The sequence below is a fragment of the Podarcis filfolensis genome (assembly GCF_964270895.1).
Source record: "Podarcis filfolensis genome assembly, chromosome: 12".
NCBI classification, from domain to species: domain Eukaryota; kingdom Metazoa; phylum Chordata; class Lepidosauria; order Squamata; family Lacertidae; genus Podarcis; species Podarcis filfolensis.
This window is the reverse complement of record NC_139614.1, coordinates 10100691-10115592: the sequence shown is the minus strand read 5'-3', so window position 1 is coordinate 10115592 and position 14902 is coordinate 10100691. Positions and strand designations below refer to the sequence as shown.

The following is a 14902-nucleotide window of genomic DNA, read 5'->3' as shown; positions in this document are numbered from 1 at the left end:
CATTTACGCTTCTTCCATTCTTTGTTTTCGAGAAAAGCGCCAGAGTTTTGATAACTTTCCCCTGTAAATTCACTCCAAATTGTACACAGAGTCCTTTCTCTCTCAACTCTATCTCTGCCAGCTCAGGATGCCACATCATCGCTCCATCGATGGCTTCCTTCCACTCCTCCTACATCACAAGCCAATTTCTCTAATACTCCACCCTGTCCAATTTACTTCCACACCTCCTCTCACCAACCAGCTCCTAACTCTCACTCTATTGCTCTCCAAAGGTCTCTCCCAGACAGTTAACTGACCAACTGATAGGAACTTCCAGCCTATCAGATTCAAATTTGCCTGATCCAAGCCCCGCCTATTAAATCTTAAAGCAGTCCTGCTCTCTCTTTCCCTTCCAGAACCTGCCACCTAAACAGACCTGTAACTATTGTAACAATACAGGTAGATCTCATCTTATGCTAGCATTAGGTTCCTGGCTATCAAGCGTATAGGCATAATTGTGGAAAGCTTGGATAACCCTTGGAAAGGTCCCACGTGACCCCCACACACACACCTGTCCAAAGCCAGTGCTTAGCGGGCTTTGCCCCCCATGCAAGGTGGAGAGCTTTTAAAGGCCCTTGCTTTGCTTGCCAGGCTCTGGGAACATCACACAAGGGTTTCTCACAAGATCTTGTGGGTTTTCCCTGCTTTACCGCCCCTTCTTATTTTTACATTTTCTTGCGATCCACATAAAGCTGTGATCAAGTGTGTAAAACCGGCATAAAATGAAATCTCCCTGGGCTTTTCTTCCCCAGTTGGAACTCGCTGGAACTCAGTTCCGGCACCTCTCAGGTAGGTGCCACTGGCATTATAAGAGAACAAGGGAGGCCTCGTTCATGGTGAGTTCTGGCACCTCTTTTTCTAGAAAAATAGCACTGGTGAAGTAACTAATGTCCCTCTACCCCACTGATTTCTTTTCTTTTTTGCAGTTCCACAAAGAAGCTAAAGGTGCAACACAGAATGGTTGTACATGAAACTCTTTGTAGCCAGATTTTTTTTTTTTAAAAAAAAAGGTACCACATGGGAGTATTTATGGCATGTACCGCTCCACTGCTGAGGACTACTCTAATGCTGACAAAGAGAATGGATTTCTGTAGCAAATTTGCCTTCAGACAAATAAGGTTATTCTAGCGTTCTTGTGAACCCACCCAGCTTCACTGAAAATGGAACTTTTCCCTGTGCAGTATTCAAATACAGGGGTGGGGATGTACGTGTTAGATCAAAGCAGAGTCCCGTGCACAGCAGAAGGATGAGGAGTACGTGCTGCATACTCTATATTGCTTTATTTATAGTTCAAAGCAAGTATATTACAGAAAGACATCTTGCCTCTGCCGGAGCAGGGATGCATCCTCTCTCCTCGACAGCTCGGAGAGAATCACCAAAGTGAAACTGCAAAGAACAGTGAAAAACAGGAAACCAGTGTACGTCACATCCAGTCTCCCTTTCCCGTGAGAAACTCCAACAGTACAGACTGTGGAATGTAAACACCTGTCTCGTGACAAGCCCTTTCGCTGCACAGTGAAGGAAAGCAGAAACCAACATCCTCCCCCTTTCTGTGAACATCACTGGGCAGCGTGTTCGTACAATATCAGTACAAACCCAACTTCTGCACATAGGTACAGTGTTGATCCCTGGATACAATCTTGGACAATACATCAGCAGGAATTTCATTACCTGGCATATAGGACACCGTTACGAGTCCCTTCTGAATACATTCCCTAGCATGCTGCAACTTTAATTGCAAGTGCTTTGTGCTTTGCTTACAACCTTCAGACTTCAGCAAAGCTAAACATGCTTTGTTGTCCTGGTAAACCCGGATTGGACATTTGACAGGAATTTTCATATCTTTGCACAATTGTATTAACCATTCACAATCCTTAAGTGAATAAGACAGTGCATTCAGTTCGGCTTCACAAGAACTTAAGCTAACTGTTGTTTGCTTCTTGCATGACCAATCAAACAGACCCTGATTGTACATGTAGCAAACTCCAGACGTACTTTTCCTGTCTGTAGTGTCACTTCCAAAACTTGCATCTGCAAATATCTCAAGACCACCAGACTTTCGATTGTTAAATCTCAGTCTGTAATGCATAGTGCCTTTCAAATACCGCGCTATGCGTTTCAGAGCTTTCCAATCCTTGATACTAGGATTGTTGACTTGTCTGCTCAGCAAATTACAGCTAACAGCAATGTCTGGTCTTGAACATCTGGCAATGAAGTTTAGCTTGCCTAGCACACTTCTGTACAATGTAGTGTCAGAAAATGCTTCTTCAGTGTCATCTATCTGATAACCTGTTGTCATCGGTGTGTCTACAGGGTTAGCATCCATCAGATTTAGTTTGCTTAACACATCAGCAATTTTCCGTGACTGGTGTACTAGAATGTTACCATCTTGATCTCTCTCTATTTCCAGAGATAGGTAGTTGTTTACCTCACCAAGATCTTTCATGTCAAAGTGCTCTTTCAGTTGAGCTAGGGCGTTATTGTACATTGCGACATCTTTCCAAAAGAATAATAAATCATCAACATAAAACAAACAGTACAGTTTCTTCTGCCCCTCCTCTTTGACAAATACACATGGATCAGCTTTCCCTTGCTGAAAACCTAGAGAAAACAATACTTCAGTGAGTTTTGTGTGCCAACACCGTGCACTTTGTTTGAGACCATAAAGGGATTTCTTCAGAGCACAAACAAATCCCTGTTTTACCTGTACGCCATCAGGTGGAAGCATATAAAGTGATTCATCTAGAGATCCGTACAGAAAAGCTGTATTAATATCATGGTGACTAATGTGTAGATTTTCCTCTGCAGCTAGCTTGAGCATAAGCCTTATGCTTTCATACCTCACTGTGGGTGAGTAGGTCTCGTGATAGTCTTCACCTGGTACCTGTGCAAAACCTCTGGCTACCAATCTGGCTTTGTGTCTGACTATCTTGCCATTTTGATCTGTCTTCGCTTTGAAGACCCATTTGCTTCCAAGCAGTTTCATTCCTGGAACTACTGGAACTAGCTCCCATGTTTTGTTCCTTTCTAAGGAATCAAGTTCAGCTTTCATGGCATTTAACCATGGCTCAGCTTCCTTTGAATCCAAACCCTGGATTTCTTGGAAACTAGAAGGTTCAAATACCTTCTTGGAGCTTTTAACAGCTGTTACTGCTACCGTAGCAAATTCATCAGCAAATCTCTTTGGAGGTCTGCCTTTTGTGGCTCTCTGTGACCTACGAATTAGCCTTAAGTCTTCAACACTCTCCTCTTCCTTTTTAGGAGAAAAACGACCTATTGTGAACAATGGTTCCTCCAATTCTTGATCAGAGCTTTCAGAGGGTCGCATAGAGGCTTTCGCACTCTTGAAATCCTCTGAATCACCCGATTCAGTTTCAGATTCAGACTCAGAACCTTCATCAGTGGGTGTGGGTTGTTGTGGCTGCTTTTGACTATCCTCAGTCTCATCACCGTCATCAGGATAACATTGGAAAATTCCCACATTCTCCCCCCACTTTGCATTGTACTCAACACTTCTCGTGAGCTTAATTGCCTTAGAGTCAGTCATCATTATTCTGTAAGACCCTTTCTGATAACCTAGAAAGATACCATGCAATCCACGCTTGTCTAACTTGGAATTTTGTGGTGAATGAACCCACATGTCAGAACCAAAAATTTTCATGTGTTTAATGTATGGCTTCTTGCCAAACATCTTCTCATAGGGGGTACAACCAATCGCTGAAGATAACCTGCGATTGTAACTGTAAACAAAACACGAGAGAGATTCGGCCCAATAACTCTCTGGAAGATTGGCATCATGCAGCAAGGTTTTTAACCCTTGAAGCAATGTCTGATTTGCCCTTTCCGCAAGTCCATTCTGCCATGGCGAGCGAGGACTAGACAAATCGTGTTGAATTCCTTTCTCAGTCAGAAAAGCTTCAAACTGCTGAGAAGTGAATTCTCCCCCGCGATCACTGAAAAGAGTCTTTATCTTCTTACCATGCACATTTTCCAACCAAGCACAGAATTCCTTGAACCTAGGAAAAGCCTCTGATTTCTGCTTGAGATTGTACACAAAAATATATCTGGAAAATGCATCAATGAGAACCATGAAGTACCTATTGCCACCCAAAGAGGGCGCTAGTGGTCCAACCAAATCTGCATGAACAATCTGGTATGGTTCCGTAGCTTGCCTACTAGACACCTTACCTTTCGCAGCCATTTTTACCTTGTTTGCTGCGCATGCTTTGCACTTCATGTGGTACCTGCAGGGTTTAATAGTCATACCTTCAACCAAGGCAGGCATTTTAGATACTGCCTCAAAATGCAAATGACCAAATCTTCTATGAAAATCATGAATACATTCTGCATGCAAACTTTTGTTAGAACCTGCAATGCAACAAGTGTCATCCTGCACAACATCATCATAATACAAAACAAACAAACGATCAACATATTCAGCATGCAATACATAATCATTTTTCTTTGTGATGATGCACTTCCTGTTCTTGAAGGAAACGTCAATGTTCCGCTCATTCAGCTGTCCAACGCTGAGCAGATTATGTTTGGCATCTGGCACGTAAAGCACATTTTGTATCGATAAGTCCAAACTGTGAAGAACAACAGTTCCGTAGCCTTTACTGGGAATTGTGTGGTCATCCGCCTGGTGAATCGCACCTTCCTGCGGTGTAAAAGACACAAACAGTCTCTTATCGTTGCACATGTGGTGGGTCGCCGCTGAATCAACAACGAAGAAAGATCTAGACGTCTTCTGGACCTCTGCAACCTTTGGAGTGAAGCGTGAAACCATAGCCTTGTGCTGCGTTGTCCTTGACACCGGACCTTTGCCTTTGCCTCGGCCTTTTCCGCGCGATGAGCTTTCGCTGCGCTGCTCTGTCTTGGCCCTGGGATATCTGCATTCCCTCTTCATATGGCCTAGACGTCCACACGAGTAGCATTTCACTGCCTTCAAAGCTTTGGCGCCATCTGGTGGTTCCACTGCACTATGGGACGACGTCTGTGAAGACTCCCCCTTGCCCATGCAGCTAGCACCCCGGCGATCTGCTTCATTTAAAATCACGGCAGTAACATAATCCACTGTTAGCTGAGCTGTTGGTTGCACAGCAATCTGGGTTGCAACAGACTCCCAACCTGAACCCAAAGATTGTAGTATCATGAAAGAATACACAGCCTCTGGAAAGTTGAGTCCTCTCTGTTGCAGCTCATGTCTCAGATATCGCATCTCCATCAGATGTAAACGCACATCTCCACCTTCAGCAAGAGCCATATTATGCAGCTTGTTGAAGTAAAACATAGTGGATCCAGCTTCTGTCCTTAAGTGAGCCTCTCTCAAAGCGTCCCAAATTTCTCTGGCTGAGGTCTTATCACGCAATAGACAGAGCTCTTCCGGGGATACTATCAATGTAAGAGTTCCCCTTGCTTTGGAATCCTTAGCTGCCCATACATCTGTAACTGGAGCTGGGGGGTTGTCTGTAATCACCTCAAACAAACCCTCTTTCCGCAGAATTGCCTCTGCATACAGAACCCAGTCCGCGTAATTCTTCTTATTGAGCTTTGGAATCCCACAAGCATCCTGAAGGGCCATCATGACTCTGGCATTAGCCTTCAGCGTCATATATGCTGCTTTAAATCTTGCTGCGTCACTGCTGCAGCTGCCTTATTCCAAAAGCGCACTTAAAAGTTACTTTCGATTTCCCCAGCATAGTAACTTGTGCCTGGGAGCCTTTTGCCTATTCCCAGCAAAACGGCTTTAAAGTTAAAAGTCCAGCCATAAGGCCATTAACTAGAAGCTGGCAGGCTGCCCGGAGCAGTAGCACATACCTCATCAATCATCTTGACACGCAGAGCAGATTCCGATCCGATCTGTCCCTCTGCATTCCGATCCCTTGCCGGTACTCCGATTCGACTTCTGGGCCCATAACCACGTGTTAGATCAAAGCAGAGTCCCGTGCACAGCAGAAGGATGAGGAGTACGTGCTGCATACTCTATATTGCTTTATTTATAGTTCAAAGCAAGTATATTACAGAAAGACATCTTGCCTCTGCCGGAGCAGGGATGCATCCTCTCTCCTCGACAGCTCGGAGAGAATCACCAAAGTGAAACTGCAAAGAACAGTGAAAAACAGGAAACCAGTGTACGTCACATCCAGTCTCCCTTTCCCGTGAGAAACTCCAACAGTACAGACTGTGGAATGTAAACACCTGTCTCGTGACAAGCCCTTTCGCTGCACAGTGAAGGAAAGCAGAAACCAACATCACGCATGAGTTGGCAGCCTCACAAGCTTGTCTACAGCTGCTACAATAACCGAGGAACCTGATTAGGACTTGCAATCCTACTCCCCACTTATCTAGGAGTAAACCACACTGAATTAAAAAGGATTTACTTCTGAGTAGAAAGGGTTAGGTTCACACTGTTATGTCTCTAGTTTAGCTTGGAAAGACCACGTAGGCAATATTCTAGCCAGTTGCTCGGTTCATTAAAAGTGATTCTGTCCATCAGGATTCTGGACACACAGTAAGAATCAAAGACAGCAGTGATGCTCAGTTTTCCTTCCATTGTATATCCAGGGAAGAGGGAGGAAAAAAGACTTCTGTAGTTGTTTCCTTTGTCAATTATAGCACTTGTCTAGGGTTGATAACATTACCCTAGCTGTTGGGGAAGGTGCATGTGCATTCTTAACTGATTTAAGCGACCGTTTTTCTGGGACATGGTATGTCCATCTCTGTTATTGGAAAATAAACTCTGCATAGTAAGGAATAACAGAAATGGCTTTAGGCTTCTTAAAAGTGCAGAGGGTCATTCCCTGTGTCCTCACTTTACGCAGCCTGGTTCTAATAGATAGATAGATAGATAGATAGATAGATAGATATATAAAAACCCACAGCATTATTACTATGGGGTGGTTGGAAATCATTCCGTCGAAAGCCACCACAATTTATGTTGCCGTTTTGGATAAATTCAAACCAGAAGACTAGAAACTCTTACGAAAATATTTTATTGTCGCAGTGTTGATCTACTATTATTATGCAAAGACTCGCCTTATAAAAGCCAGAAAAGCCAACAGCTGTTACAGTAATTTAAAAAAACAACAGTGCAAAAGATAGACAGTTTCCATGATTATGGACAATACAAATTCCTGCAGCAATGATGATTAGGCACTTTGATATTATCCGGACAGAAACAGAGGTTGTTTCCATACCAGAGCCCTTTAGCACTGCTAAGGCACTGCAAAAATGGAGCCATCTTTACCGTCCAGCAAGGAGCTAAGCAAATGTATAGGCTGGCAAGAAAGGGAATGTCCCCCTGTCTCGGAAATCCTGGTATGAATTGGAAAAAGCATCTTCCAGGAATGTGCAGTTATCATAACAACCACTCAAGTTTCCCTATGAATCCACCTGGGTAGTTACACAAACAACAATATGTTGGCCATGCAATGCTTGTCTGCTAAGGGCCATGGTTCACATTATGACTACAGGAGATTATGCTATGCCAAGTCCTCTAATGTCTAAAAAGAAAAGAAAAAAAATGTATTGTCTAAATGGTAAATGAGGCACACAATCAGCTTCAGAATAAGATCCAAGAACTGGACCCTATACTGGAGTTGGTTTCATGTGTACTTTTTTGGGGGGGAGGGAATTTGAACTTGAAAGGCCACAGAGGAGCACTGCTGTGTGGAACAGTAACTAATACCTCAGTTGCAGCACATGACAGATAGATAACATATGGAGCGACTTATTCTGGAAACAGGGAAACAGGTGTCTAGATAAGGGTATTATTTCACAGTCAGGCAATAAGGCAGTCTGGAACCACCTAAAATAAACCCCAATTTACACATGACTGTATCCAATATGCTTACTGGATGCACAGTCACATATACTACTCACTTAAATACTAATGAATACTAAACTTTCAAAACAAAGTTCAAAACTTCAAATTGGCACAGCATTGTACTCTGAAACTAGATGAGGGGCCATCAATCTTTTTGGATCAGTGCGCTCTGGGCGCCAGTCAAAAAATGGCTCCCACTCAACATGGCCACTGTGGGAGGCATGACATAATACAACATGAGGCAGAGCAGTCATGGCAAAGTTTTCCCCATAATTCTACTTCCATATTGGAAAATGTGTAGCCTGGCTTTATTTATTTATTAAAGTTATACACCTGAGGATCGCAGGGCGGTTTACAATGTAAAAACACAAAAATGCATACCATTGTAACAAACAAAAACAACAACCCCCTCGCAGTTCAAAAGGCTGTAGATTTAATTAGCCAAAGGCTGGGAGAAGAGAAATGCTTTTGCTAGCACCTAGAGATATGTAACGAAGGTGCCAGGTGAGCCTCTCTGGGGAGGGCATTCCACAAGCAGGGAGCCACCACAGAAAAGGCCCATCCTCGTGTTGCTGCCCTCCAGACGTATATGATGAATTTCTGCCTGCCATACAGCTGTTAAAGGCGCAAGAACTCTGTTTTCACCCAACGCTAACCCTAAACCAAATCGACACGAGATAATATCACCAAGGCAACTATCTGTAAACAAACAATAAACATTCATAAAAATGGCAAAAGTAGTTTCTTTCCCAAATCAGTTTTCTCTTAAACAACAGCAAACACAGTAGATGGACTCTTTATTACTGTGTTTGCAATTGTTCAAGATAAAATCTATTTTGGAAAGAGAAGAAATGAGCACTGAACCACTGACATATTGCAAGTGAACTCTTTATTTACGGCGATTGCTATTGTTTCAGATAAAACTGATTTGGGAAAGAAACCACTTTCACCATTTTTATGGACCTTTATTGGTTCTTTACAGATAGTTGCCTTGGTGATATTATATTGCATTGATTGCAGTAGTCATTGTATCACCACCCTGTTCGTTCCTTTATCGTTAAACCCTAAACCAAAGCCTAGGCTGTCCCATTAAATATTGAGCTACTTTTGCATAGACATGGATACCACTGTAGTGTAAGTTTACTATACAGTGAATCCCTAAGGAGTGCCTGCTCTTTAGTTCCTGCATAGCAAGTGACGCAAAAAGTTTTCACATTCACATTTTGGGGTGAGGGGGATGCTTTAACATCCACATTTATTCGGTGGTGATATTTGCAGAAAATAACTTCTAGGGATTGGTGTCAGAAAAAAATCCACCGCAGGAATGATGCAGCCTAGTTGCTCAGGAAAACAGGAGGGGAAATGGCAGAGATGCTAAGCACGAGAAAATAAAGACATAAGCAGGAAAAGTACATCAATGCAGAGGAGAAAACAGCAGCTCTTTAGGACTCCAGAGATTCCTATAACCTGACATCCAAACAACTCATTATCACAGCTCTGACTTCACACAGTGGAAGTGAGGCAGGCTCATTTCACAGAAGGGGGACCTTCACATTTTGCTTCATGAGTTTTGTTCTAGGAGGGCTACAGACTTAATTTTTTAAAAAAACAAAAGCTTGGGGTCTGGGGTGCCAATGAAAGCTATTCCAAGTTCTATGAAAGCTATTCCAAATATGATAAATATTCCAAAATATTTATAATATTTTTAATTTTGGAAGTGGGGCCCAAACTTTGTGGCAGGAGTAAAAAAAAAAAAGATGCTGAAATTTGGGTGATTAAAACCAGCTTCTGCCCAAATGTTGAAGCCCGACTCCTATGAAATGCCAAGTGTTTCTTATGCATATTCTTTCAAATGTGGAAAAATTGGTAAAAATATTAATTGTGACCCTAAACAAAATGGTGGTCAAAGGAGCCCTTAAAATGTTTTGTTCACTTTCATGTAGTAAAAGTCGTTCAGCGTTTCACAACTTCCATTAAGTTATGAATCTAAGCATTAGTGGTCTGACTGCAAAGGCAATAGGTAAAATTGCAGCACCCCAAATTTCATAAGGAAAAAAGATCTGATTCTGATACATGTTCAACAATTTATTAAACAAACTGATCGCCTGTTTGTTTGTTGAAACCCTTTGGCATGCATAGGAATGATTTTTTTTGTTGCAGATAAAAAAGGCATTATTTTCAATTTCAAAATAATGAATTAAATTTGACACTTTCCACTGATTTTAAAAACACTGATTTCCACCCCCCACAACCAATAGCATTGGAAATGAAGGATCTGCAGAATAAACTAAGTAAAGAGGCATTCTAATACAATCATATATGGTTCGGCCATAAATCTTTAGTGAACAGTTTCTCGGTACTGCTTTCATAGTGAAGAGTTGCATTGAGAACGGGTTTGTCTACAAACTCTACAAAACACTTCTGAGCGCCACATGGAGACTTCTCCAACTCCAGAACTGTAATGTTGTTTAGAAAGGATGAAACAAGGATGTTGCTTGGAACAAACAGTGTTAGTTGAGGTCCACGGGTTGGCCAATAGCGCCCTAAGTTAAAGCCATTGATCCAGATTTGTCCCTGCAAAGAAACAAACCATTAGAAGAAACTGACTCCGGAAATCTGGCAAACCTGACATCCTTAACTGAGAATTCAGTGCTGTCTTTAAAAATTCATTTTGCACTGCACTGACACAAGTGTGGCATTAAAAGGGCTCTGCTATAATGAATGCTAGCAGAATAGCTTTGTCCATTCCATCTTTAGGCATCAGTATTCAAGCCTGCAGCATAACCGCCTCAGGCCAAAATTAGGTAAAATGCGAAGTGGGGAGGAAATATGGAGTCATGCTTGGCATGGTCTAAAAATGTATCCCACTGATGAACTTATGCTACACATCTACCTCTGCAAAATGCACTCACTTTTATTTTCCAAAACCACTCTGCCCAAACATTTAATTTGTACATTTTAAGAGCCCGAGTTGTTAGGTGTGTAGCTCTGGGCTGAGATAATTATCAGTTACTTTCCACAAGGTGTGAATGGGTTTTAGCCTCAGAAACATCCTTATCAAAAGCATCTCTGGCTGTGGTTTGCTTTGCCAAGGCTTAAAATGAACCACTCTCTCTTCTGCAGGAAGAGGTTTTCTGAGGAAAATATTTAGCAGCGCCAGTTTTTATTTCTGTATTCAAGGCTAAAGTATGCTGCATTCTGTGCTATGCATTCGGCACACAACGCTACTGAAAAAGCAAAAATAAAAACCACAGCTACACAAGTCATAAGAATAGCCAGTCTGTCTGTAAAAGAAAAACAACACAGCCATTTAAAAGCCAATCTACCTGCAGGAGAAAAATTATTTAAAGCTCAAGTTTTTTACCAGATCGGCAGTAACAGAAGCTGCCATCCCTTGTCAGGACTGCACTTTATAGTGTTGGTACAGCATTTTACACGGCGGACCGAAAATTTTGTGGCCCTCACCTGTGTATGGAAAAGCGGCAGCCCAGGACCTCTCCCACAAATCTAAGGGGCCCTGGGAGGTACATTTAGGAGGAGGACATCTCTAATAAGAATTTGTTCTCGTTTATAGGAATTAACAAGTTAAGCCCTGTGAACCTTTTGTAAATTGTTTCAGATAATTACACTGACAGGGATCAATTGTGGGAATGAGATTACAGGGAACCAAGCAAAGGATCTTCTTAGAAACTTCCTCCCATCAGATGTCAAGGAAATAAACAACTCTCTGAGTTTTAGAAGACATGTGAAAGCAGCCCTGTATAGGGAAGTTTTTAATGTTTGATGTCTTATGGTGCTTTAATTTGTTGGAAGCTGCCCTGAGTGGCTGGGGCAACCCAGCCAGATGTCCAGCATATGAATAAAGTTGTTGTTGTGGTTAAAAAAACAAGCTTTCCCAACTGGAGGGAAAGGCCTCTTGCGTTAGATGTTCATTTTGTGTTGCTTTTATATCCAGCTGCAGGGAGTGGGGGGTGAAGGTTGGCACTGCTTTTAATAATGACAACGCCTAAAATTAGGGTGCAGGGAGTGTGGAATTACAGTAGTACCTTGGGTTACAGACGCTTCAGGTTACAGATTCCGCTAACCCAGAAATAGTATCTCGGGTTAAGAACTTTGCTTCAGGATGAGAACAGAAATCACGCGGCGACAGCGGGAGGCCCCATTAGTTAAAGTGGTACCTCAGGTTAAGAACAGTTTCAGGTTAAGAACAGACCTCCGGAATGAATTAAGTTCTTAACCCAAGGTACCACTGTACAATACAGTGGTACCTTGGTTCTCAAACTTAATTTGTTCCAGGAGTCAGTTCAACTCCTGAGACTTTCGAAAACCAAGGCATGGGTTCCGATTGGCTGCAGGAGCTTCCTGCACTCAAGCAGAAGCCGCGTCGGACGTTCAGCTTCTGAAAAGCATTTGAAAACTGGAACACTTACTTCCAGGTTTTCAGCGTTTGGGAGCTGATTTGTTCATCAACTAAGCCGTTCTCAAACCAAGGTATGATTGTAACTTTAAACAATCCCCTTTGCCCAATTTTAGGCATCATTAGCTGCTGCGGCCAAGTGCAACTGTGGCACAGGCACTTCCGCAGCTATCCCACCCTGAATGTCTGGCTTTGCGGACCCCCTCGGCAAGGGGGGAGGAGGTGGGGAGCCTCACTTCAAGGCAGATAGGAAGAAGGGCCAAAGAAAGCCAGACAAGGCAATTGGAGAGCCGGGAGGGATGCCCCTTTGCCACACCTGAAGCAGTCACTCCAGTTTGCCCAATGGAAGGTCTGGCCCTGATCAACTCTGTCAACAAACTCTGACTCAAAGCCTCTCGCTGTATCTTTTAAGAACTTTTCATTAAGTAACAGGGCCTTGAAGTTAGCAACCATATTTACTGAACTGTTCGTGAAAGAAAGGGAGGGGAAAGTACCTTTGTCCACCCAGGAAATGCAATATACGTATCCTGAGGTAAGTCAGGGATTCCACTAGGAATAGAAAAACTGCCAGTATAAAAAGAAGGTTCTTCATTGCTCGATCCGTTTCCACCAGACCTCTCGTTCTTAAGACCCTGGCTCACGGCTGTGTCTATGTCCAGGGGGTATATCTCCCAGTCGGCAAGTGTCTCATTGCCCAGAGTTAAATTCGAAACCAAGCCCTGCAAACAGATTGGTCATAAATACAATCAGAGAGGGGAAAGCAGAAATGAGCCTTTAAAAAGATTCTCGCTGTTGTTAGTGTTGGCTATAAAATAACATTTAAAAAGGAGAAATTACTTCATTCAATAAAAGGTTGTCTTGATTTAATCGGCCTTACGCTGTGCTGTTTCTGTTTTATTTTTTTGTACTTCATGAGGGGTTTCTAAACTGGGAACTCAAATTATACACTAAAAAGCAGAAACAACCATCCTAGGGAACCTTTAGAACAAACTACAAGTTACTTCAATTTTGCAGTGTGCTTACAAAGTTATTTTGCAGCTAATTATTGCTATTCTTCAGAACTTTACAGGTCTGAATGCTGTCATCAGCTAAAAGCACTACACAACCAGTGAAATTCTATACATGTTTACTGAAAAGCTAGTCCCAGCAATGAATTCCAGGTTTTGCTCCAGGAAATAGATTTAGAATCTAAGAAGTAACACTGTATATCCAAAAGCTGTGTCAGACCAAACACTCTCTTGCTAATGCTAATACAGGTTTGTCACATAAGCAGATCTTCCTCTTTTCTGCCATTCAACAAGAATTGCAGCAAAACACCTCTTTTTGCCATTCAACAAAACACCAGGGCTATATTTCATCAACCTTTCTCAAACTTGTAGCAACTTCATTTCACTTTTAAGAGCAAATTAAACCAGAAGTCAGTATCACAAACTCAGAAGCTGCATTATTTGAATAGCAAATACAGGTGTCAAGATGAACATTCGAAAGTGACCTGCTCAAAGATCTACAAAGAGAAGAACCAAGTTCTAAAGCTCTCAGCTCTGCACCTGAGAACTTCCTTTCTGAAGCTCCATTTTTAGAGATGTTTTGCAAGATAAAATTTATCTAGGATTTGATCTCACCTTTAAACATGATGATACATAATTCTTCACATGCACAAGTTTCCACATCCTGTATGCAAGCTTTAGACACTAAAGAACTTCTATTTAAACCTCTTTAAAAAACTATAATAGATTGAAAAGGTTTTTCCACTGCAACACACTGTAACATCATAGGGGGGTTTCTCAAATGAAGCACCAAAGGTAACTTCCAGATGCAAAAGAATTCACCTTTGATGGCGTGTAGAAGAGGGAATGTATCAGGCACAGGAAACCTGTCCTCTTTTGCATTTGACTGCCCCACTCCCCTTCATTGAACTAAAGACCAGTTCAGATATTTTGATTTTCTGCATCAGACCCCTCTGGCATATGGGTTCTTAAAGAGAAACCACAGTGCGAGACAGGCTCTACACAAGGGACGCAGGTGACGCTGTGGTCTAAACCACCGAGCCTCTTGCGCTTGCCGGTCAGAAGGTTGGCAGTTCGAAACCCCACGATGGGGTGAGCTCCTGTTGCTCTGTCTCAGCTCCTGCCAACCTAGCAGTTCGAAAGCACACCAGTGCAAGTAGTTAAAGAGGTATCGCTGTGGCGGGAAGGTAAACAGTGTTTCCGTGTGCTCTGGTTTCCGTCACGGTGTCCCGTTGCACCAGAAGCGGTTTAGTCACGCTGGCCACATGAACTGGAAAGCTGTCTGTGGATAAACACTGGCTCCCTTGGCCTGAAAGCGAGATGAGCACCGCAACCCCATAGTCGCCTTTGGCTGGACTTGACCGTTCAGGGGTCCTCTACCTTTTTACCTTCCACAAGGGAAGTGGAATCTGTGGTGGCTTCAAAGGACCATCGGTAATGCTGGCTGGGGATGTTCAACTGCAACATCATCTGGAGGGCCACAGGTTCCCATCGCTGCTTTACACCAGGGTTTCCCAAACTTGGGTCTCCAGCTGTTTTTGGACTGCAACTCCCATCATTCCTAGCTAGCAGCACCAGTCTTTGGGGAGGATGGGAATTTTGGTCCAAAAG

At 42.7% G+C, this 14902-nt stretch overlaps 1 protein-coding gene across 1 annotated transcript in view; it reads right to left on the bottom strand.

Annotated features, from left to right (window-relative positions):
- Positions 1-9941: 9941 nt before the first annotated feature.
- Positions 9942-14902, bottom strand: part of GLB1 (galactosidase beta 1) — a 39943-nt gene continuing 34982 nt past the window's right edge. The window contains exons 15-16 of the mRNA XM_083578013.1: positions 12779-13003; positions 9942-10441 (exon numbers count right to left, since the gene is read on the bottom strand). Of these exons, the coding sequence (XP_083434139.1) occupies positions 10181-10441; positions 12779-13003 (486 nt within the window). The 3' untranslated portion in view covers positions 9942-10180. The remainder of the gene's footprint in view (positions 10442-12778; positions 13004-14902) is intronic.